Source organism: Thunnus thynnus, chromosome 16 (assembly GCF_963924715.1).
Source record: "Thunnus thynnus chromosome 16, fThuThy2.1, whole genome shotgun sequence".
Classification (NCBI taxonomy): domain Eukaryota; kingdom Metazoa; phylum Chordata; class Actinopteri; order Scombriformes; family Scombridae; genus Thunnus; species Thunnus thynnus.
Genome location: NC_089532.1, coordinates 10,678,702 through 10,701,100, shown reverse-complemented (window position 1 = coordinate 10,701,100; position 22,399 = coordinate 10,678,702). Strand labels below are relative to the sequence as shown.

The 22,399-nt window shown below is 41.5% G+C and overlaps 2 protein-coding genes across 2 annotated transcripts in view; one reads left to right on the top strand and one right to left on the bottom strand.

The window, feature by feature from the left end:
• stag1a (STAG1 cohesin complex component a) overlaps positions 1-12,850 on the top strand; it is a 47,892-nt gene extending 35,042 nt beyond the window's left edge. Inside the window, exons 9-32 of the mRNA XM_067615055.1 lie at positions 98-171; positions 421-544; positions 754-852; positions 993-1,072; positions 1,487-1,594; positions 1,751-1,865; positions 2,338-2,455; positions 2,662-2,765; positions 3,155-3,247; positions 3,612-3,905; positions 4,606-4,676; positions 4,835-5,003; positions 6,013-6,105; positions 6,758-6,932; positions 7,062-7,201; positions 7,789-7,890; positions 8,036-8,184; positions 9,164-9,292; positions 9,417-9,619; positions 9,720-9,888; positions 10,032-10,148; positions 10,236-10,350; positions 10,473-10,553; positions 11,138-12,850. Of these exons, the coding sequence (XP_067471156.1) occupies positions 98-171; positions 421-544; positions 754-852; positions 993-1,072; positions 1,487-1,594; positions 1,751-1,865; positions 2,338-2,455; positions 2,662-2,765; positions 3,155-3,247; positions 3,612-3,905; positions 4,606-4,676; positions 4,835-5,003; positions 6,013-6,105; positions 6,758-6,932; positions 7,062-7,201; positions 7,789-7,890; positions 8,036-8,184; positions 9,164-9,292; positions 9,417-9,619; positions 9,720-9,888; positions 10,032-10,148; positions 10,236-10,350; positions 10,473-10,553; positions 11,138-11,161 (2,946 nt within the window). The 3' untranslated portion in view covers positions 11,162-12,850. The remainder of the gene's footprint in view (positions 1-97; positions 172-420; positions 545-753; positions 853-992; positions 1,073-1,486; positions 1,595-1,750; positions 1,866-2,337; positions 2,456-2,661; positions 2,766-3,154; positions 3,248-3,611; positions 3,906-4,605; positions 4,677-4,834; positions 5,004-6,012; positions 6,106-6,757; positions 6,933-7,061; positions 7,202-7,788; positions 7,891-8,035; positions 8,185-9,163; positions 9,293-9,416; positions 9,620-9,719; positions 9,889-10,031; positions 10,149-10,235; positions 10,351-10,472; positions 10,554-11,137) is intronic.
• A 705-nt stretch (positions 12,851-13,555) lies between these two features.
• pccb (propionyl-CoA carboxylase subunit beta) lies at positions 13,556-20,343 on the bottom strand. Its single transcript, XM_067615056.1, has 15 exons — positions 20,074-20,343; positions 18,422-18,541; positions 18,271-18,339; positions 18,128-18,184; positions 17,774-17,887; positions 17,401-17,511; positions 17,032-17,140; positions 16,574-16,694; positions 16,407-16,488; positions 16,186-16,309; positions 15,924-16,031; positions 15,339-15,439; positions 14,755-14,853; positions 14,563-14,662; positions 13,556-14,470 (listed from the first exon to the last, which is right to left on the bottom strand). Exons 1-15 carry the CDS (start codon positions 20,308-20,310, stop codon positions 14,349-14,351), a joined length of 1,674 nt encoding a protein of 557 aa, XP_067471157.1. The 5' UTR covers positions 20,311-20,343; the 3' UTR covers positions 13,556-14,348.
• Between the last annotated feature and the right edge of the window lie 2,056 nt (positions 20,344-22,399).

The following is a 22,399-nucleotide window of genomic DNA, read 5'->3' as shown; positions in this document are numbered from 1 at the left end:
AGCTTGTAGCTATACTGCGCTGTATCACACAGTGTTTGTCAAATGTCTTTTGAAATTGCAGTCTTGTCTGTATCTGTGTTTTTTTTTGTCTGTGCAGCTTCAGGAAAACCAAGATGAGATCGAGAATATGATGAACTCCATCTTCAAAGGCATTTTCGTTCATCGCTACAGGTACGATTCCCGCCTGTCGACGTCTATGCTGCCATCATTATTTAAAATCTGTTCAAAGATAATGTTGCTTCAGCTGGTTGTAATGATACTTAACAGCAGCCTACTGTCAGTTGTAATGATAATAGTGACCAGAAATATGTCAATAACAGTCAAATACAACTAGAGTTTCTCAGTTGTTGCCTGTCTCAGCAGCTCAGAGCCGTTGTGGTCATAAAAATGAAAGTGATGATCGTCCCTTTTGATTCACAGAGACGCAATCGCTGAGATCAGAGCCATCTGTATTGAGGAGATTGGAGTGTGGATGAAGATGTACAGCGATGCTTTCCTTAATGATAGTTACCTGAAATATGTCGGTTGGACACTACATGATAGGGTGAGTCAAACACACTTGTTTTAGGTGAAAATTCTTACATTTTTCCTCATACTGCCTTGTTTTATTGATATATTAGCGCGCCACTACTGAATGAATTTAAAGGATCTGATGATATTTACGCAAACCTTCAGCCTCCAGCCCACCAGGAACTGCTTTTCTTTGCGATGTTCGCTCAGCTTGAACTGTCTCTCCGTTTTTTTTTTTTTCAGCAAGGAGAGGTGCGTCTGAAGTGTCTGAAGGCTCTGCAGAATCTGTACACAAACCGTGAATTGTTCCCCAAGCTAGAGCTTTTCACCAACCGCTTCAAGGTAACGCCAGCGAGAAAGAAAACGGAATCACGACTCACTTAAAATTTAAAAAAAAAAAAAAAAAAAGATGTGACTACTAAAGAGAATTGTCTTATTGATCCCAGTTCTTTCCCCTGTACTAATCTTATCTGTTTTGACAGGATCGTATTGTATCAATGACACTGGATAAGGAGTACGATGTGGCTGTGGAGGCCATCAGACTGGTCACGCTCATCCTGCAGTGAGTAGCTTTGATATTCTTTGATATTCATTCTGTTCATTATCACAGAAATGTCAAGTTATCAAAAACAAACATTTGTCAAAATTGTGACAAGACCCACAAATATCCTGGACAGGTAGTTCTTTGTGAAACTGAGCACTCAGATCACTCTTTCAGGGGAATCCTTTCATGCTTAATACATTTAGTACCACTTTAAGTTTTTCAGATGAACTCATACTTCATTTGATTCGGTGTCACCATTAAAAAGCAACAGTTTCCATCCTTAATCACAGTTTACACACAGTTTAAAGCTAAACTTAAAGCTACACTGTTGTTTCGATCCTCTTACTCCTTATTAATTTTTACTGTGGAGCCAATAAGGGCGACTTTGAAATCTATGTGTTGAGTGTAACCCGTTCTGACTGTTTGCTGCAGGGGCAGTGAAGACGCTTTGTCTAACGAGGACTGTGAGAACGTTTACCACCTGGTTTACTCTGCCCACCGGCCAGTCGCTGTTGCTGCTGGAGAATTCCTGCACAGGAAGTGAGTCCATCCTGAGGTCTTTTCTAAATGATCTTAAAATGATTTTGACCTGAAATAATGTTTCAGTCGTATCGTATTTGCCATCTAATCATGGTGTGTACACTTCTCACTTGCTCCCCTGATTTCCCTCCTGATTTCTCCTTCTCTGTCTGTCAGACTGTTCAGTCGTCATGACCCCCAGGCAGAAGAAGCGCTGGCTAAGCGCAGAGGGAGAAGCAGTCCCAACGGAAATCTCATCCGCATGCTGGTGCTCTTCTTTCTGGAGAGCGAGGTAACACTCACACACATCATCACTGACACTACACACAAGCAACACAAATTGTAAAGGTACTTAATATTTAAAGTTGAACTGTTTGATGTTTTTAAATAATATATCATTATTTGTATGTGTATCGAGTGTGTTAAACCCTGAAATTGGCACTTGTACATCATTGGAGGGACTCTCTATGTGGCTACTGAGAGAGATTTATGATCAGGGCGCCCACTCCTGGTGCCAATAAAGGAATTAGTATCCTGTTATATTGGCACATTAAAGTTAATAATATCTAATATTTGAGTTACTCGATTGGTTAGTGACCTTTCGCTCTCCTAGATGTGAAATGTCACGATGAGATGAGACACCTTTGCTGTAGTTTGAGGATATTGATTCAGCAAAAGTGATTTTTAGCCACAAGTTTTCACACAGTTCCCCCAAAACCTGCACACGTGTACTAAGTTTGGTTCTGTGGTGTTTGTGTGTGTAGCTCCACGAGCATGCAGCCTATCTGGTGGACTCATTATGGGAAAGTTCTCAGGAGCTGCTGAAAGACTGGGAGTGTATGGCTGAACTTCTGCTGGAGGAGCCTGTACAGGGAGAGGAGTGTAAGACACACACACACTGTTCTCATTCTGTCTTTAAGTCTATGAAATGAAAAAGAGATGATGCAATGATATTTCATTCCTTGAAACTCCCTCTTGGTCTCTTTTAGTCTTTCAATCTCTTCCTGACCTTTACTGACAATCTGACTCTCCCTTCTGTGTGTCTGTCTTCTTTGCTCCTCCTCATCTGTCTGTCTGTCTGTCTGCAGTGTTGTCAGACAGACAGGAGAGTGCGCTGATAGAGTTGATGGTTTGCACCATCCGGCAGGCAGCAGAGGCACACCCACCTGTTGGCAGAGGCACCGGCAAACGGGTAGGTCACATACACCTCGGCCGCTCTTTCAGTGTTCAGTCTGAGTTGCATAAGAGGTTAGTAGAAGGTGAGACGGGTAAGATGAGATGCCAAGTGAAAATACCTGCAAACAGAAGACTTGAGCAAGATTTGAAAACGTGTTTCCTTTTTCATGCTTTTTTTTAAGTTTTCTCATATCTGTGTGTGATCAAGAAGCAAAGTGGGGACACAGATTGCAAAAGCAGAATTTTCCTACACCTGAATAACACATCATATCATCATTAAACCCTTTCTGGTCGTGTTGAGAGGACAGAACTTTCCATTTTGTTTAATTTTTAACACCTTTCCTGCATATTTTTTACACCCCTAATTCACTTGACCCTAAGTTTTGTGTCTGTGTGTGTGTCCAGGTGCTGACAGCAAAGGAGAGGAAGACGCAGATAGATGATAAGAACAAACTGACAGAGCACTTCATCATGGCTCTGCCCATGTTGTTGTCCAAGGTAAGACCTTTGACGAGCTGTAGCCTGCAGCTCGCACAGGGCCAGCGACAGAGAGCCACTGATTAACAAATGGGCCGGGTGATCGATCTGTTTGTCGAAACGATCGATCGAGGTGTTACTTATGTAGTCTTGAGACGTGTTATTGAATGAGTGTCACTCTGGACAAGTGTGCTGGCTAAATACTTAAAATGTAAATGACCATTTGAGGAGCAGAAGCCAAATGTCAGGTGCAGATTGATGAGCTGATTTGTTAGGTTGTTTTCCCACTCTGTTCTTTTATTTTCAGCTTGTGACCTTTTTCTGGACGCTACATCTCCTGACTTCTTTATCTATTTCCTGTCTCTCCATCTTCTTGCTACTACAGTACCAGGTAGACTCAGAGAAGGTAGCCAACCTGCTCCAGATCCCCCAGTTCTTCGACCTGGACGTGTACAGCGCCGGGCGCATGGAGAAGCACCTGGACGCCTTGCTGAAGCAGATCCGGCTGGTGGTGGAGAAGCACATCGAGATAGACGTGCTCGAGGCCTGCAGTAAGACCTACAGCATCCTCTGCTCCGAAGAATACACCATCATGAACCGCGTGGACATCGCTCGCTCGCAGCTCATCGACGAGATGAGCGACCGCTTCACGCACTCTGTCGAAGAGTTGCTGCAGGAGGTACGACGTATAAGGCGGCGGTTGCAAGTTTGGAAGGGATTGGTGAAAAAGGGTGTAATTGTGATCTGTGGTGTTTTCGAGGGAGGCTTGTCTTTGAAATTCAGCCTCGAGCTGCAGGGGAAGGGTGCAGACGAGTAGACGTAGGCAAGGTTTGAACGTCACACAACCACGTCTGTCACTGATCGTGTGAACTCTATGACTCTATGACTGTGTAGGACTTTGTCCCACCTTTGAGCTTAAAGAATAGGTTCACTATTTTTCAAGTCTGTCTTAAAACAATAGTCAGGAGTCCAAATGAGCATTGAAACAGGTTTTGCTTGTTGTGATCATTCCTCCTGTTCACACTGGACATTAGAAAATCCCTTCATAACACGTTTACAGTGTAAGTAATGGGGGACAAAATCCACTGTCCTCGTTTTGAGCAAAACACTTTTAAAAAGTTTATCTGATGATAATATGAGGCTGCAGCTGTCTGAGCTAGTCAAATAAAGTGGATGTTTTCCACAGTTACAGTCTTCCCTCTCTGAGTCTCAACGGACAGGGTTTTCCTGTTCAGCTGCAGTGGAAGTGGAAACGCTTCAAAGGTTTAAATGTCTGCTCTGAGTTTGTATTTTTTGGGAGGGGGGGGGGCTCGAGTAAGGAGAAATAAAATATATCAAGTCTAGTCCTTATGTACTAACAGGTGTTTGTTGTATTGCAGGCTGAGGAGGCTGATGATGACGATATCTACAACGTTTTATCTACTCTCAAGAGACTCACAGCCTTCCACAAGTAAGACACTTTCTTTACTTTTGACCTTTCATTTATTATATCATCTATTATATATCAAACAGTAACAAACTCTGCAGCGCCAGTCGGCTTATGAGTTACAGTAAATTTGAATGAAAGCACATCTGTGAAGTCTATTTTCCTCTCGTCTCCTGCCTCAGCGCTCACGACTTGACGCGGTGGGACTTGTTCGGGAACTGCTACCGGCTGCTGAAGGCGGGCATCGAGCAGGGCTCCATGCCGGAGCAGATAGCCGTCCAGGCCCTGCAGTGCTCCCACTACTCCATCCTCTGGCAGCTGGTTAAGATCACAGAAGGGGCTCCCAGCAAGGTGCAGGACACACCCCCCACCGACAGAGCTTTAATACCTCACACTCAGAAACCATGTTGATACTCAGTCAGGGGTTCTCGGAGTTAAGTCTGAGCCTCTGCGGCCCACAGGGACAGGAGCTTATCTGTATTTCTGCAGAGTGGAGCGGCTTAAGTGTAAAAATCCATCTCACTACTGGACAAGATGCTGATCCCCGATTCAAGGGCTTACCCTCTATCTACTTCATTTAACACTTAAACACCACACAGGCATCAGGCCCCGAGGCTGACCCAAGCATCCATTATATGTCACTCTATTTTTCACCGTTAACACAGACTTTTAAAGTTTAACTCATAGTCCTACAGAGTGAGTGATAGTCACACATTTGAAACAAGCAGCCACATTTTGTTTAGAATACAATCGATACCTCTTTTAACCTTAATGGTTATACATGACCTTATTTAAACTAGACAAGAGTGAGTCTCTGCTGCTTTCTTTTGCAGGATGTACACTATGTACTGGATCTTTTTGTTTTTCAATCTGTTTATTCGATAGGAGCCATGTTTATTGATTGTAAATGAGCCTGAGTTAGCAAAGAACGAACATTTTCATTTGTTGTGCCTGGCCAGATGTTAAAAACGCACCCTAAAATAGAAAAACTAAAGCTACATAATTGGTAGTTTACAGCGGCCTGGGCAGACAGCGCATCAAGAATCAAAAAAATAAACAAAACGTAACCATTAGTCGATCAGTCTGCCATGTCCCGCTGTGCTCTCTCTGCGCCCTTTGACAGACTCGACCTGCAGGAACACAACACATATTGATTCCTCTGCCTCAATTACATTAGTTGATGATAGATAAAAATCATTAAAGTTTGATGACTTCATTAGTGCAATTATCCGGGGCAAGACATTTAGCCTGAGTGATACTGCTATTTAATATCGATTTCTATTCAAGTGCTCATTATTTGTGACACATGGCTAATGGCGTGTGTGTGTGTGTGTGTGTGTGTGTGTGTCTGTATGTACAGGATGACCTGGTGGCTCTCAGGAGAGTAGTGAAGTCTTTCCTGGCTGTGTGCCAGCAGTGCCTGTCCAACGTCAACACGCCAGTCAAAGAGCAGGTAAGAAAAACAGTGTCTTCTGCTGATTGTGTACATCGTCATAACCGTCACAATGTCTGATACTGTATGTTGATGACGGCTCGATCGAAGGTATTTGTTTGATATATTATAGAAAATATAGAGTGAAGAAAATAAATTGAATTGAAAAAAAACATTTTCAGGACTTGAAAAGTTTTGTTATTGTCCAAAAATGCGGGAAGAAAAATGGTTTCTGTCATTTTTCCATGTTGTGATTTCTGTTGTTTAGAAGAATAAGCTTCAAAGTCTAAGACTGATTATGGTCTGCTCGTGTGGCCCAGGCACAATCAAGAACCCTTAATATTTACAGTAACAGAAGCCAACTTCTGGAAGCACTAGAGGATTTCTGAAACACTAACTGTGCGGGAACCTTGTGTTTCATATAAGAATCTTCAAAACCTAAGTTGCAATGTGTATGCGAGTATGTTTTAAGAGGAGGTTTTAAAAGTGCAGCCTTTTTTCCTCATCTAGATCAGTTTATTTAGATTATCCAAAACACTATTGATGATCATGGGTGGCCTTTTTTTTTTCCTTCCCCACAAAAAAAATCATCCCATTACCTCAACAAAACAAGGATGTTTTTTGGTAACATTTTCCATCAAACCATAACTCTTCACTTGTTTACTTTCCTCAGGCGTTCATGCTTCTCTGCGACCTGTTGATGATCTTCAGTCACCAGCTCGTCTCCGGCGGCAGGGAGGGCCTCCAGCCGCTGGTCTTCAACCCGGACAGCACCCTGCAGAACGAGCTGCTCAACTTCGTCCTGGACCACGTCTTCATCGACCAGGACGATGAGAGCCAGAGCATGGGTAAGAGAGATATTTTTTTTACAAGCCCTGAGCACTCTAATAAAAATTAACAAAAGAAGAAATGAAAAGTGCCCCTTTTCATTCAATATTTTCCTCTGTTTTTCCATTTCTCTATCTGTCTGCTCATAGAGGGAGACGAGGAAGACGAGGCCAACAAGATCGAGGCTCTCCACAAGAGGAGAAACCTGCTCGCTGCTTTCTGCAAACTCATCATCTACGACATCGTAGACATGCCCGCTGCTGCCGACATCTTCAAACACTACATGAAGGTGGCTGTTCATCTGTACTCGACATAAACCTTGATATGATCAACATATAATAATAATAATAAGGCAATATGAAAAGGACATAAATACTGGGGAACACAGTCAGGAAGGTAATGGGTTCAAAACAAGAACATGAGGAAGAACAGTCATTAAAATGGACAAAATGAAAAACAGAGAGAACTCCCAAGATAACTTTAAGTGGGTTAATCAACAGTCACAATCTTGTTTTGCAGCAGTTTCAGTATCCTTAACAATATCTTTGATTTCCTAAATAAATGTGAAAATGAGACTGTGTTCTCCAGGGTGAATCTGACTTATCTTGGCAATAATATTCAGTTTAGAGTTAAGGTATAAAAGTGAACTAATAAGGCCACGCTGATTATAATACAGTGATATACAGGCAAAATAAACAAGGAGATTTAGAGGAAAAAAGTCAATTTTGCTCTAAAAAACAAAGTAGTGACAACCAAAGTTGAGATTTTTAATGTTTATTTACATCTGTTTAGGTTTTGTGTGAAATTGTCGGCTGAAAATTTCAGAGATCGAACATCAGGAATTCAACAAACTGACTGTTTTGTTTTTTTCTTCAGTACTATAATGATTACGGCGACATCATCAAAGAGACTCTGAGTAAAACCAGACAGACGGACAAGATTCTCTGCGCCAAGACACTCATCCTCAGTCTGCAGCAGGTGAGCCAGTGACACAGACTGTATACAAGATACATACACAAAGTAATTCTTTATGTGCACATCCACAAACTCTTTGTCAACGGGCTTGTGTGTGTGTGTGTGTGTGTGTGTGTGTGTGTGTGTGTGTGTGTGTGTTGTCTTGCAGCTGTTCAACGAGCTGCTGCAGGATCAAGGTCCCAACCTGGACCGAACATCATCTCATGTGAGCGGCATTAAGGAGTTGGCCCGGCGCTTCGCCCTCACCTTTGGCCTGGATCAGATCAAAACCAGAGAGGCTGTCGCCACGCTGCACAAGTACGATTATGAGCACTCTAGCCTGAAGGGGACACTAGATCAGGTTCACAGATGTAATCAGACAGGGAGGAAACCAACAAAACCACAGCTGATGTTTAAGTTCAAGTGGGATTAGAAAGGATAAACGTGAAAAATATGTAACTTCTTGGTAATGCTTACTTAAAATTGAAAAACAAAACTTAAGATTTGGAATTAGACTGAGTCATGCATGTTGAGGATAATGTCTTTTAACACTTCTTAAAATTATTTGGCTAACTTGTTATCTTATCTTGTACTCTGGTACCAAAAGGAGCAGATAAACACCAAGTCTGACCACAAAAAAAAAACTAATTGCTATTCAAGATCGAGACTAAAATAGGAAATAAACGTTTTACTGTTCTATCTTTAAAACTGAAGAGTTCCTTTAAAATGAACATGATGATCTATATCTATGTGTGAATCTGCTCAGTAAGGCCGTATCCAGACTAAATCAGGTGTTGCGGCACACTGCCGCAGGGTTGTGCGGAGGGGTGTGGGCGTGTTTATTTGTGCTCTAGAACATAACCGCTGTGAAACAATATATAACATTTTACTGATCTGATTCACCGGCTTTCTCGCTACCACCACTCCGTCTCTTTATTCACTCTCTAGCTCACTTGACCACAGTTGCTCTCTCTCTCTCTTGCTTGCTGTTGGTCTCAGCTCTCTCTCTCTTTCTTTTTCTCTCATCTTTTTTTAAAATCATCCAAACCAGGAGTTTTTCTTTAATGTATAAAAAATGTTCTGCTAGCAAGTCAGAAAAAATCTTTTCATGTCACTTTTGATGTCTTTGTCACTCACTCTGTCATTCTTTTTCATTCCCCTTTTTCTCACTATGTCTTTGATGTTTCCTCACTCTCTCTCTCTCTCTCTGTCTTGCTCTCTCTCTCTCTCTCTCTCTCTCTCTCTGTCTTGCTCTCTCTCTGTCTTGCTCTCTCTCTCTCTCTCTCTCTCTTGTCAGGGATGGAATAGAGTTTGCATTTAAGTACCAGAATCCTCGAGGTCCAGAGTTTCCTCCGATCAACCTGGCTTTCCTAGAGGTCTTGAGTGAATTCTCCTCCAAACTAATCCGCCAAGACAAAAAGACAGTGTAAGTACTCCCTTCTATCTTTTTTTCCTTTTGCAAAACTCAATCTGTCACCTCAAACTTTTATCTTGTAATTTCACGCTAAACGAATTCTAATTAAATCCTAAAATGCTGCACGTCTCCTCAGCCATTCGTACCTGGAGAAGTTCATGTCAGAGTCGATGTCGGAGCGTCGAGAGGACGTGTGGCTGCCGCTGATCTCCTACAGAAACAGCCTGCTGACGGGAGGAGACGAGGACCACATGTCTGTCACATCGGGCTCCAGTAGCAAGACCGGCTCAGTCCGCAGCAAGAAGGGACGACCGCCACTACACAAGAAACGCATCGAGGGTGAGCACGCACTGAGATTTTTGTCTGGGTTTGCTTAGCTGCGCTAATTCTGTTACAGGAAAAATGACATTGTGAACTTTCTTTGTGTCTTCATTTTCAGAGGAGAGTAGTGTGGAGGGCTCATGGCTGATGCGGAATGACACCTTACAGACACCGGGGGCGCTGCAGACCCCTCAGCTCACCTCAACAGTCCTCCGAGAGAACAGACCAGCTGAACACTTGCCAGACCCCGACTCAGAACCCGGATCAGAGAACGATTTCGTACACAAGTCAGTGCACGCACATACAGTACAGCACTCTACATACACGTTTACATACTGAACTGATTGTAGGACATCAGCCTTTTATGTAAAGGGAAGAACATAGAATTAATATAAAAGCGGAGTGTGTTGACCGCCCTGTTTGTCTTCAGTCCTCAGATGCAGATGTCATGGCTCGGCCAGCAGAAGATGGACGAGGTGAGCAGGAAGGACCGGACGGCCTTGAACTACATCAAGTCACGCAGCAATCAGGGCGTCCGGCAGACTGTGTAAGTGTGTGTTTGAGCTTCGATTCTGGCAAATCACCTGATGTCAGTCTTTAGAAGTTATTACATGAAATCTGTCTTCACCTCCAGGCGCGGGCTGATGGAGGATGACGCAGAGCCGATCTTCGAAGACGTGATGATGTCATCGCGGGGCCAGCTGGAGGACATGAACGAGGAGTTTGAAGACACTATGGTGATCGACCTGGTCAGTAACATCACTTTCTCTTGTTGAACTTTAGTTGTGAAATTCCAGACCCCGTTTCTTTTGTCTGAGTTTCTTCTTCTTCTTTATTAAATGTCTTTACTTTGGGGTTTTTGCCACACTAGCCGCCATCAAGGAACAGACGTGAAAGAGCAGAATTAAGACCAGACTTCTTTGACTCTGCAGCGATGATTGAGGACGAGTCGGTAAGTAAAACGTTTGAGTCATTTAGTTGATTTATGGAAGTAGAGTTGAAACGATAAATTATCGGCAACTTTTTTGATAACTGATTAACAGATTGTAATTTTTAAGCAAAACGTATCTGCTTCCAGCCTCTAAAATGGTCATATTTGCTGTTCTTTAGCCCTTTATGATAGCAATCTTGAATATCTTCAGGTTTTGAACCGTTGGTTGGACAAAACAAGAAAGATGAAGACGCTACCTTGACCTCTGGGAACTATTTTCTGACATTTTGTTGAAGTGTTTTATTGCGAAAATAATCTGCAGTCTGTTCTTCTATTTATTTAGTTTGCTATAGGTTTAAAATATAAATAAACAAGGGAAATAATATTGAAAATTAGTATTAAAACATTAGTTGCAGCCTTGTATGTAAATCATTAATATCAAATTATATACAGTATGTTAATGAATGTTTAAAGCCACTATGAGTAGAATTTGGACAACTTGACTTCGGGGCCCTCTAGTAGTTTTATGAAAAAAGACACTGCAGCCGCTGAGGTCACTTTTGTGAGATTTTATTAACAATTACTTCCTCTCTCCGCTGTTCCAGGGATTCAGCATGCCCATGTTCTGATCTGAGAAGAGGCAAACGATCCTAAGATCAGGATCCAAATCAGGAGTTAAACAGAAGAGAGGTTTTGGGCCGTCTAACCCAGATCACCTGCCAATCACACTCTTAAGAAGAAGAAAAAAAACATTGTCGAAGTACTTTTCTCTTTCTATAAGACATGATGGAAGGATGTTTGTCAAGTGGATCCGCTGACGGATCCCGCATCGGCCGGAAGTGTCGAGTGAGGATCCGCTCCTGTTCTTTCAGGTGGGCCGGAGGATCCAGAGTCTAGTCCAGATTATTCAAGAGCTTCATCCTGCTCCTCCTCTTCTTCTTCCTCCTCCTCCTCCTCCTTCTCCTCCTCCTCCTCAGCCTGTTGGTTTAGCTCTGATGGCGCTCTGGCTAAGTAATCCTGCAGCCCGGCCGACGAGTTTCCTGCAGTTTTTACGGTTCCCTGTTACACAGATGTACAGTTGTTTGGTTCCGCTCCCTATCAGCAGCACAGAGCAGCGTAACACTCTGTACAGCCCCCCCCTCCCCACCCCCCCACACCCTACTTTTGGTGTCGCACTTCGATCCGTCTGGTTAAATCCAACATAGAGAGGATCTCAACACTAAATGTTCTATATCTTTGCTCTTATTACAACCCACCAACCCCCCCTCCCCCCTCTCTCTCTCTCTCTCTCTCCTCTCTCTGTTTGCCATCTGAGTCCTTGTATGTGGTGGTGCTGCTGGTGTGTGATGTGTGTGTGTGTGTAAAGTGTTTGGTGATGATGGTGCAGTAGTCACACATGCACACAAGAGGTCAACAATTGTAGGCCGACTTTGGAGGATGTAACTGTCTTGTGTGTGTGTGTGCTGTCAAAAGCGAAGCGAGCGTTGTCATTTGACGGTGAAGCCGCACCCCTCCCCGACCTCGGACAAAAGCCCCGCCCCTTTCAGATCCCAGTTCTGCACACACACACACACACACACACACACACACACACCCAAATAACAGCTTTTTGAAGTAAAAAAAAAAGTTTTAAAAAAAGACAATAAACATATTTTGAATTCTGTAGCTTTAGTACTAAAGTTTTAAATCAAGTGTGTTTTTGTTTTTGTCTGATGTTTGTACAGGTTTTTCTTGAATATGTATCTTGTTCGTTGCCAAATTGTGGCCTACATACTTATATTCCAGACCCCCCGCCCCCTCCCTCCCCTCCCCACCCAACCTGTATCTCATATCTAATGGTTACTAAGCTCAGATTGTTGCTGTGGGATACAAGCTTTTAAGCGCTGTATGGTCTGATTGTAATCGTTTTCATGGTTCAGTATTTCAGCAGATTCTTTGTTGGGTTTGTTCATTTTACCGCTCAAATCAAGTTTTTACACTCGCAAACAGTGTTAACTGATCCAAGAAGTTAAAAGATTTGTTGTTCTCATCTTTCATATCCAGTGCAGTGATGGATCTTTATGTCTGACAGATTCGTTTGAATGTGGTTATGTGTCCAGCCATACATCTTTTATTCACCCACTGTTGGTTAATCAATCATTTACAACTTCTCCCATTGGCTGGCTCGGCAGTCCTCGTGTAAATATCAGAGACAATTGGATCTTTTCTGCAGTGCAGTAGACATCAGTTGCCCTAAAATGCTCTAAAAGCCTGTTTTTTTTTCTGTGAACCTAAATTCTTTTTAATAAAATAAAATCTGTAATCAATTTATGGACCGATGTTTGTGTGTGCCTTTGTTTTTTTTCCAACTTTTGTACTGTTTTCATAGTAGACTTTAACTGTGTAAAGCTTGACCGTTCATTTTTGACCTTGGAAACAGAAGTTGACAAAACAATCTCAACTCAAGGCCCACTTAACTCGCTTGTTCTGGAGCTTTCAAATGAATGACAGTCGCCGTGGAAATGTAGATGTTTTCGGCTTTACGTTATTCTTGAACAACACCTCCAGACCTCCCATCCATGTTTCCTTGAAGTGATCAAGCTCAATCTGCAAATTCAATCATGCGATGTGTTTGAAAGCCCAGAAACAAGCGAGTATGTGGATGTTGAGTTTGTGATTGTTTTGCCTCCTGAATCTGTGTACACTGGTTCTAATCTGTACCCTGTTGTTTCTGTTTTGATATGAAGGAATTGAAGCAAATAAAATTTTATTACACATGCAGACACCTGATTAACTTTTACAACTACAAGTATTATCAAATTGACTTTAGCAATATTTTTCATTTATAATAATTATATTAGAATATTTCAACTCTTTTTAAAGTTGGTCTACAGACACACACACACAAACAAACACCGGATAAAGCACTATTCTCGAAACCAATTCTTTAGGGGGTTACATCAATAATATTTGTAAAATCAATAAACACTGTAAATTAGCCTCTGATGGATATTGATGCATTGATAAATAAAACACACATGGTATTGAGTCCATGATTTATTTTACAAACAGCAGATGAGCCTGCTGGAGAGAAAAGGCACAGTTCCAGGTTGTGAGAAATTTTCTTGACCTTAACGGAGGATGTTAAACACGAGTGCGTCAGAAAGCGCAAACTACTGTACACGCACACGACACCTCAAAAACTAAATACAGTACATAAACCACTTTGGAAACAAAACAAACTACAGTAAGTTTGCATTTTCCGCTAAAACTATCCTGTTGACAGCCACTTGTGTTTTTTTTCCCGGCGATACATGATCTGTCCATTCAGATACCACCTTGTACTTGTACCTTGTAGGACTGCAGTAATAATGACCAATATGGCCACTACTGATGTGACAATCATCTTGAAATGTGTATTATTAATGTATTATTCCATCCAGGTACAATGTGTCAGGATTTTCCCAATAACATCTTGCATATCAGTGTAAAGACAGACCTCCAGATTTTGTTTACAGGGCAACATTATTTCTCCCAGATTTCTTCACAGCTTGGGATGCTTTAGCACAGCTGACAGTTTAGAACATCAGCAGTAAGCTGGGTGGAAATTAACAGATTTGCAGCTGCTATTGGGTGCTAACAAAATCAACAACTTATCTTTATGTGCTGCTTTCAGTGGAGTGGTAAATGACAGTTTTAAACCAACAACAAACTGCTGCCAAAGTCATCATAAAAGGGGGTACCACTGCAGATCATTTGAATGTAGAGTCAGTATAAGGAAAATCCCACAGCGAGTGCCTTTAGATAGTGTTATTGCTGAAACCGGGGATGTGTGTTTCACAGAGGAATGTTGGCGTGTTTCTTCCAGGGGTTGACTTGCTTCTTGCTGGCCAACACCTCCAGATCGTTGCAAATCTTCTGGCGGGTGGTTGACGGCTCGATGATGTCGTCCACAAAACCTTAAACAGACGTAGTGTCGGTCAGAGAGAGATGTATTCAATGTATTTACGCACAAAGACGAGAATTTAGGAGACAGTTTTAACTCATTTACCTCTGACAGCAGCTGGGAACGGGTTGGCAAACTTGTCCACGTATTCAGCTTCTGCCTCCGCCTGGTTCTCCTTCCCTCTGAAGATGATCTGAACAGCACCCTGAGAGGGAAAGAAACAGTTCATACACCCTGTCAACTCAAAGAGAAGGATAGAGAGAGAGACAGAAACAGAAAGAATGAGGGTGTTTGTACCTTGGCACCCATAACAGCAACCTCAGCCGTGGGCCAGGCATAGTTCACATCTCCTCTCAGGTGTTTGGAGCTCATCACGTCATAGGCTCCTCCATAAGCCTGGGACACACAGATACAAAATTACTATGTATTACAATACTCACTCTTTTCCTGACCTAAAATCCATACTTTTTATATTTATTACTTGACATTATTTCCTAAACCCAAGTAAACACTTCACGGTAGATGTCTCCCAATAGTTTTGTATTGGTAAAGCAGCTGCAGAAGGTCACTTAGCTTGTTTAGCTTCTAACATCAGGTTTTAAGTAAGTGTAGCAGCTACTGATCAAAAATTTAGTTATGTTTTGGTTGGCACATCAGTTTTCCATCTGCTCTCTTCAAGTGAAGAGCTACTGGAGGTTATTGGTAGTTTGGACAAACCACACTTTCATACCACCTGAGCCTGATGCTGAACCAGGAAAAATTCTATCTCCATTTTTAACCCCAACCTAAACCTCATTCCAACTCTAACCTGAATCCTACAATCTTTTCACTTTATAGGATTTTCTTAATCTCTAGTCTCTCCTTGTTTTGTTCATACACACCTTTCTGGTGATGATGGTTATTTTTGGGACAGTGGCCTCTGCAAAGGCATACAGCAGTTTGGCTCCGTGTCTGATGATGCCTCCGTACTCCTGAGCGGTACCTGTTAAGAGCCACCACAGCAATTACAATTAGTTTGAATGAGCACAGAAGTCAAGTTTTCATGCAAAGAGGATTTTAGTCAGTGTGTCAATTACCCCATTTTTTGGGCTCAAGTGTGTCTTGGTCATAATATACCCAGTTTATCCAATATTTATGAGTATCCCAGTTAAGCAGTCTGGCTTACCCTCATAATGAAACTGGTTACTGACAGAATATAAACATCTTGTTCCATTAGCTTTTTGCCACCTTTGCTAACTCTTCCATAAATCCTGATGTTCACAGAAAAAGGCAAATCACATTTACTGTTACTAATGAACTTCTCATTTTGTTTCTCTGAACCAGCAAGTAAACTTTTTCCTACTTTATTGCTGGTGGACTGTTCCACCTGTAGACAACACACCACAGGTACACAAAAACATTCTGCTGTTTTAACTGGAGTTTGGTGTAGCCAGTGTATATGCCCTGAGATTTTTTTTTAGGAATACCTGGCAGGAAGCCTGGCACATCCACAAAGGTGATGATGGGAATGTTGAAAGCATCACAGAAGCGTACAAATCGGGCTCCCTTCACAGAGGAGTTTATGTCCAAACAACCTGAAGATCGAGGCAGAGAGATGATGGAATAAACACCAAAGATTATTAAATCAGTAAACAACTGTTGTTCCACACTAATTTTCTCCTGTCATGCTCTGGTTTGTTAAAATAAAAAGACAGAAAAAAAAGATGAAAACTAAATTCCTTTACTCACCAGAAGCCACTTTGGGCTGGTTACCCACGATGCCAACAGTGCGTCCATTCATGCGGGCAAATCCCACCACAATGTTTTTGGCGTAGTTTGGCATGATCTCAAAAAAGTCCCTTTCATCCACAATCTGGACAGATGCATGAAGAGAGGAAACATTTACAAGTGGCAGAAATTAAAAGAAATGTGGCTGCAGTTATGAATGTGTGAGTGTGTGTGTGACATACTGCATGAATGATGTCTAACATGTCATAGGCTTTAGTTGACTCGAACGGGACAATGGTGTCCAATGAAAGTACAGGACGGTCACTAAAAAAAAAAAAAGGGACAACTTATCAGACATGAGTGGAAATAAAAAGAGATGTGAAAAGTGAAGGGTAATGTGGTTGATTACCTGGGGTCGTGGCACTCCCTGATGGGGGGCTGGTCCTGATTGCTGAGCGGAAGGAAGTTGAAGAACTCTCGCAGGTTGAGCAGGGCTTCGACGTCATTCTCAAACGCACGGTGAGCCACACCTGAGAAGAAGACATGAGATAAATAGTCTTTAGACACTGAAGATGGTGTTTTATGGTGAGTTACTTCAAAGTTGACATATCAATTTGACCAGTAATCCTGCATCAGTGTTGATAGACTCCAATGTTTTATAAATATAACCACAGGGACGTAATCGTGAGAGAGAGCAAAGGACAAGATTCTGATTTTAAAAAACAAATTAAAAAAAAAAAAGCCAGTGAACATCTATATAACAGCACAATGAGACTGATTTCTGAAGAAAAGATGAAAGTCAACTCGCTAAGCAAAAATGTTTAATAAAGGTCATGTTCCTGTGCAAAGTGAGTGACATAAACTAACCAGACACAGTGGTGTGTGTCTTGGCTCCGCCCAGCTCCTCTTGAGTCACATCTTCGTTGGTGACAGACTTCACAACATCAGGTCCTGTGATGAACAGGTATGATGTATCCTACACACACACACACACACACACACACATATATGCACAAACTTGTCAGAGTATTGTGAATAAGTAAATAATCTTTGAAACAGGGCTGCCTGGCAAAGAATAATGTTAATTTTGGATGTTTGCTGCAGCTGAAAACCAATTTAATTTAGTATTAGATGAAAAGAAGATTTTATATTGTATTTATTCGTGACTCATTCTCTAATGCTAATTATAATCAGAGTGTAGATTTGTATTTTTATTGCCTTTGTGCAGTTCCATACCTTAACCATGAAGGTAAAATCTGTCAGGGCGGGAGAGTAGACGGCTCCTCCTGCACAGGGACCCATGATGAGAGAGATCTGAGGGACGACTCCTGAAGCCAGCACATTCCTCTGGAAAAGGGGGAACGTTTTATTTTTTTTACAAGGGTCGCAAAAACTATAGTAGTGTGACAGTAAAAACACATTGTGATATGTGCAACAGTGTGCATTTCAAAAGGTTTACTCTGGAGATGTCAAACCACCAAAATGTAAGCAGTCTTTGGTGCACTCAGTCAGAAAGTAATGCTACAACTAACTGCAACAACATATGATTTGGGGATTTATGATGTCAGTTAGTGAGCAGTCATGTGCTTTAACTATTTACAAAACATACCAGGAATATATCTGCATATCCAGCCAGAGACTCCACTCCTTCCTGGATTCGAGCTCCTCCTGAGTCGTTCAACCCGATGACTGGGGCTCCAACCGTCATGGCCTGGTCCATGATCTGAGCACAGAAACATTTAAGGGTTATATACTCATAATTGTGTTTGAAACAGGAGGAATCATTGACAAAATACAAATACACAGGCAGACATTCTAATTAATATTCTCATAATTGACAGGGAGCATTTACTGATGATTTAATGCCGCTGTTGAGGCATTTTTTTGTACATTGTCCCACTAAAGTGCATAGTTCATAGACACATACAGTACATGTGCACCTCAGTCTCACAGTATTATTTACCTTACAGATCTTCTGTGCATGAGCTCCAGACAGACTGCCACCAAACACTGTGAAGTCCTGAGAGAAACAGCGGAGTTAAAGTTAGACAACTGCGGTGTATTACCAGAATACAGGGATCGCTACAATATAAATACACAATGTACCTGACTGAACACATAAACCAGACGGCCATTGATCCTGCCCCGGCCTGTCACGACGCTGTCACCCGGGAACTAAGACAGAGAGAGAAAAAGATATGAGGACAAGAAAACCCAAGAGGAGGGAGAGAAGCATGACGCTCCTGTGACCGATTACCTTGTTTCTGTCCTGCTCCATGCCGAAGTCAGAGCAGCGATGCTCCACGAACATGTCCGTCTCCACGAAGGACTCAGGGTCCAGCAGAAGCTCCACTCGCTCCCTGGCTGTCAGCTTACCCTGCAACACATAACACCAAGTTACTACACAGTTACCTTAAAGAATACTGTACTACTTGATCTGGTAGTATGCAGGTAAACTGACTGTATGCTGAGATACATCTGAGCAAATCAGAGCAACATCCAATCATTATTTACACTAATTTATCCCTGTAGCCATTTACAAAATATCAACATTTATGATGAGGATTTTTGGGGTATTTTTAAGGATTGTGACCATGATATGAATCAACCCAGTGAGACTTTTTACAGTTAACAAACTTGTCAGTGCTCTCCGGTGGATAAACTACACAAGGGTGACACTGTCTTTACATGACCCCAAACATATCTTTGGTATTTCTGTATAGAAATGTCTTGTTAAACATATATTCATTCAGATATATCTGCAAAAACACAACATTGGCCCATATATTGGTCTGACTGATTTATTGCTCTACTCATGCCACTTATGACAGATAAGGTATTATAGGAAAAATATGACGATAACCAGAGGACTTTCTGAGGATATCTACATATATTACATAATATCTACAGTACTGTGCAAAAGTTTTAGAAACTTTGGGTATTTGGATTCTTATCCATCATGCAATATCATGAGGGAGAGCCCTGATTTTAACATCGTGGAGTCAGTCTGGGATTGTATGAAGAGAAAGAAGCGACTGAGACAGCCGAACTGTGGCAGACTCTCCAACATGCTTGGAACAACCGACCTGCCAAGTACCTTGAAAAACTGTATGCCGGTGCACCGAGAAGAACTGCTGCTGTTTTAAAAGCAAAGCATGCAACCAGAAAATACTGATTTATTTTAGGTTTCCTCTGTTTACTGCACTTTGTATGAAGTTACTTGATAAATAAAAAACTATTCATGGCATTATTTTTGAAAGTATCCTCACTTTACTTTTAGTGCCTAAAACTTTTTGCACAGTACTGTAAATATATCAGTATCTCAGTAGGTAAATCACGTGTCAAGTGGGTTGAATGTTTGTCACATTAGACACCGGAATTGTCATTTTTAAATGGCACTCACATGTATTTCATAAACAAATTGGGGAATACTTTGTTGTTTAAACTCAAAGTGCAACTTCTACCTGAAGTTGGTAGAGCGTTATTGCTTTGCTCAAGGGCACTGGGAGTCAACAAGATGAGAGTTTATCAAGATAGGATATTGCTGAAAGTATCTCGGCTCTGGTGCATGTGTAGGTATAAACACTCTCCCCTCCGGCTACAACCATTGACTTCAGGGATTAAAGCAAGAAAAGATATGTGAGCCTGCAAAGTTGTACAGGAGGAAATGTGCACCATGTGTGGAATTAAGTATTACATGAATTTATAACTGCTCTATGTCTGAAATCAGACATGGTGCCTGAGAACTTTAAGCGCTGCGACTTGGAACCCTTGAGCCAGGCATTTCACCCCTCAACCACTCCAGGTGCCAGTTTAAATTGAAGCAGATAAGACTGAAAAGGTGCACACAGGCTCAGGTAAATGCATGTTGACTTAAAATGAAAGAAAGTCAATGTTTGCTGACTTTACCCTTTTATGTTGTGCATCAATTCTCGTCTGACCTCCCCCGACTAGCGCCGCCTTCCGTTTCTGCTCTATCCTCTCCTTAACGGACAGGTGGCTGACCGAGTACCAACGGCAGTCTCGTCGGAGGTTCGTCTGCGGCATGATGGCGCCATGTTTCACTTGCGCCAAACTCCTGAAAGATACCCTCAACCCGTTTACGAGTCCGTAGCTGCTACGGGCCACACCGAAGGCCGCCATCATGGCTGTGAGAGTGCTCGGATGACAGCGGCGGGCGGGGAATGAAAGGCAGAGATTTGAGCCAATAGCGAATGGGGGGCGATCTCTCATAGCCAATCAGAATCAAGGAATTCGCAGACAAGGGGGGATGGGCGTGGTCTACCAGGGGTCAAGTTTTCTTGTAGTTCATCGTGCTTTAATCTGAATGTCATGTTGCTATGAGACTTCTGGCCCTGAGTTTGGCCTATCAGGTAGATTTTCCCCTCAGTTTAGGGTTTTTATTACTGATTGACAGTTCTTATCTCAATCCAGGGCCATTTCCCTGAAAAGCATACACCAAAATACAAAAATATGATTGGTCGATCTAGTTGGACGCCTGCTGATAAAGGCTGCCTGACAGGCGTTACCCAGGGCATAATCCACAATATACTAGGTCCCGAGCATGTATATCAAATTCTGTATTTTCATGCCAAGTATTCATTTACTTTTAGGCAACAGGTCCTGTTTAATTGGAGTAATACTGTCCATAGAACCCAGTATAAGAGTTGTTTACTTAATTATGAGTTAAACTCTGTATAAACTGCAGGCCAGTGAAATAATGGAATGCAGGAATTTTTTTTCTGGGGAACAACTTCCTCAGGACCCCTGGAGTTCACAGAACCCACTTAGATACTGAGTTTCACAGTTAAAAAAAAAAGCAAAATATAATTTAACAACAGAGGCTGCATTCATACTGTGTTGGAGAACACAAAGAGATTCAGAGGAGGAAGGTTGTTGTTTTGCAAGTCGCAATGTCTTTGAGTCTTTTGCGAAACTTAGAGTTTGCAGTCCTATAAACTTTATATGAGGGCAAAAGTATATTATTGACCTCTTATTCTAACTCAAGGTCCATCCACTTGCTTTTTTGTTCAGAAACGTTGAGATTATTTTGTCACACTTATTGTATGTTTTTTCAACTGATTATCTATTATAAAACGTAAACACTGGTGTAATAGAATTTATTTTCATTAAATAAGTCATATTTTCATACAGAGAGTATTAATGCAATCTCCCAACCAACTGTAATCCTATTGCCTCATGTTTTCTGACCCTATCCATTCATCAAAACATGTGCTACTGATCTTATACTTTGACTTTTGCTTTGAACACTGGCCTCTGAGTATGTGTTACTGGTGCCAATTTTCTTTTGTCATTTTGGCCTTGCAGAGGGTGTCATGTCAAGCAATTCAACAATCTCAAGTCAAAGGAATCATGAGTATTAAAGTCTAATTGCAGTTTTATTCAGAGTGTGAAGTCATCACATTTGTAACTCAACAGGTGCAAAAACCACTATCACAAGCCACCCTAAAATATGCACCCTAAGCATATTTTGGATCACTTAACACATTTGGCCAATTCAGTTTTGTTTTAGAATAAATACTTATTGCACTCCCAACCACTGACTTTACACACAGTAGAGGACGTTAAATGTAGAAATATATGTAAACAGATATGCAATATCCTGCAAGTGTCAGGCATTAGGGAAAGTTTTGTCCAAAGTAAGATTCAGTGCTTAATATCCTTTGCAGGATTTGTGTATAAATGCAAATTGTAATGAAAGCTGCACCACAATTGACTATATGTCTCTTCGATTCCATTTTTTATTCTTTTATCCAAGCTTGACACTTTTCCAATTGCGTTTTTAATTTGCAATATTTGATTAGGCTACTAGTTGTTATTATGACACTAAACACAAAGAAAGTGAATGAGGCAGTGTTGGAAAATACACTTACTCAAGTAGTGTACTTAAGTACAATTTTGAGGTACTTGTACTTTACATGAGTATTTAGATCTTATGCTACCTTATACTTCCACTCCACTACATTTCAGAGGGAAAAAATGTACTTTCTATTCCACTATATTTATTTGACAGCTTTAGTTACTCTTCAGATGAAGATTTGACACAATAGATAATATAACAAGCTTTTAAAATACAACACATTGTTAAAGATTAAACCAGTGGTTTCCAACCTTTTTGGCTTTGATGTCTTACAAAAAGCAGCGTGTAGTCAGGCTCACATTTCAGATGTCTTTGAGTTGTTAACAGCTCCACTAAATAGTGATTTTTCCCTCT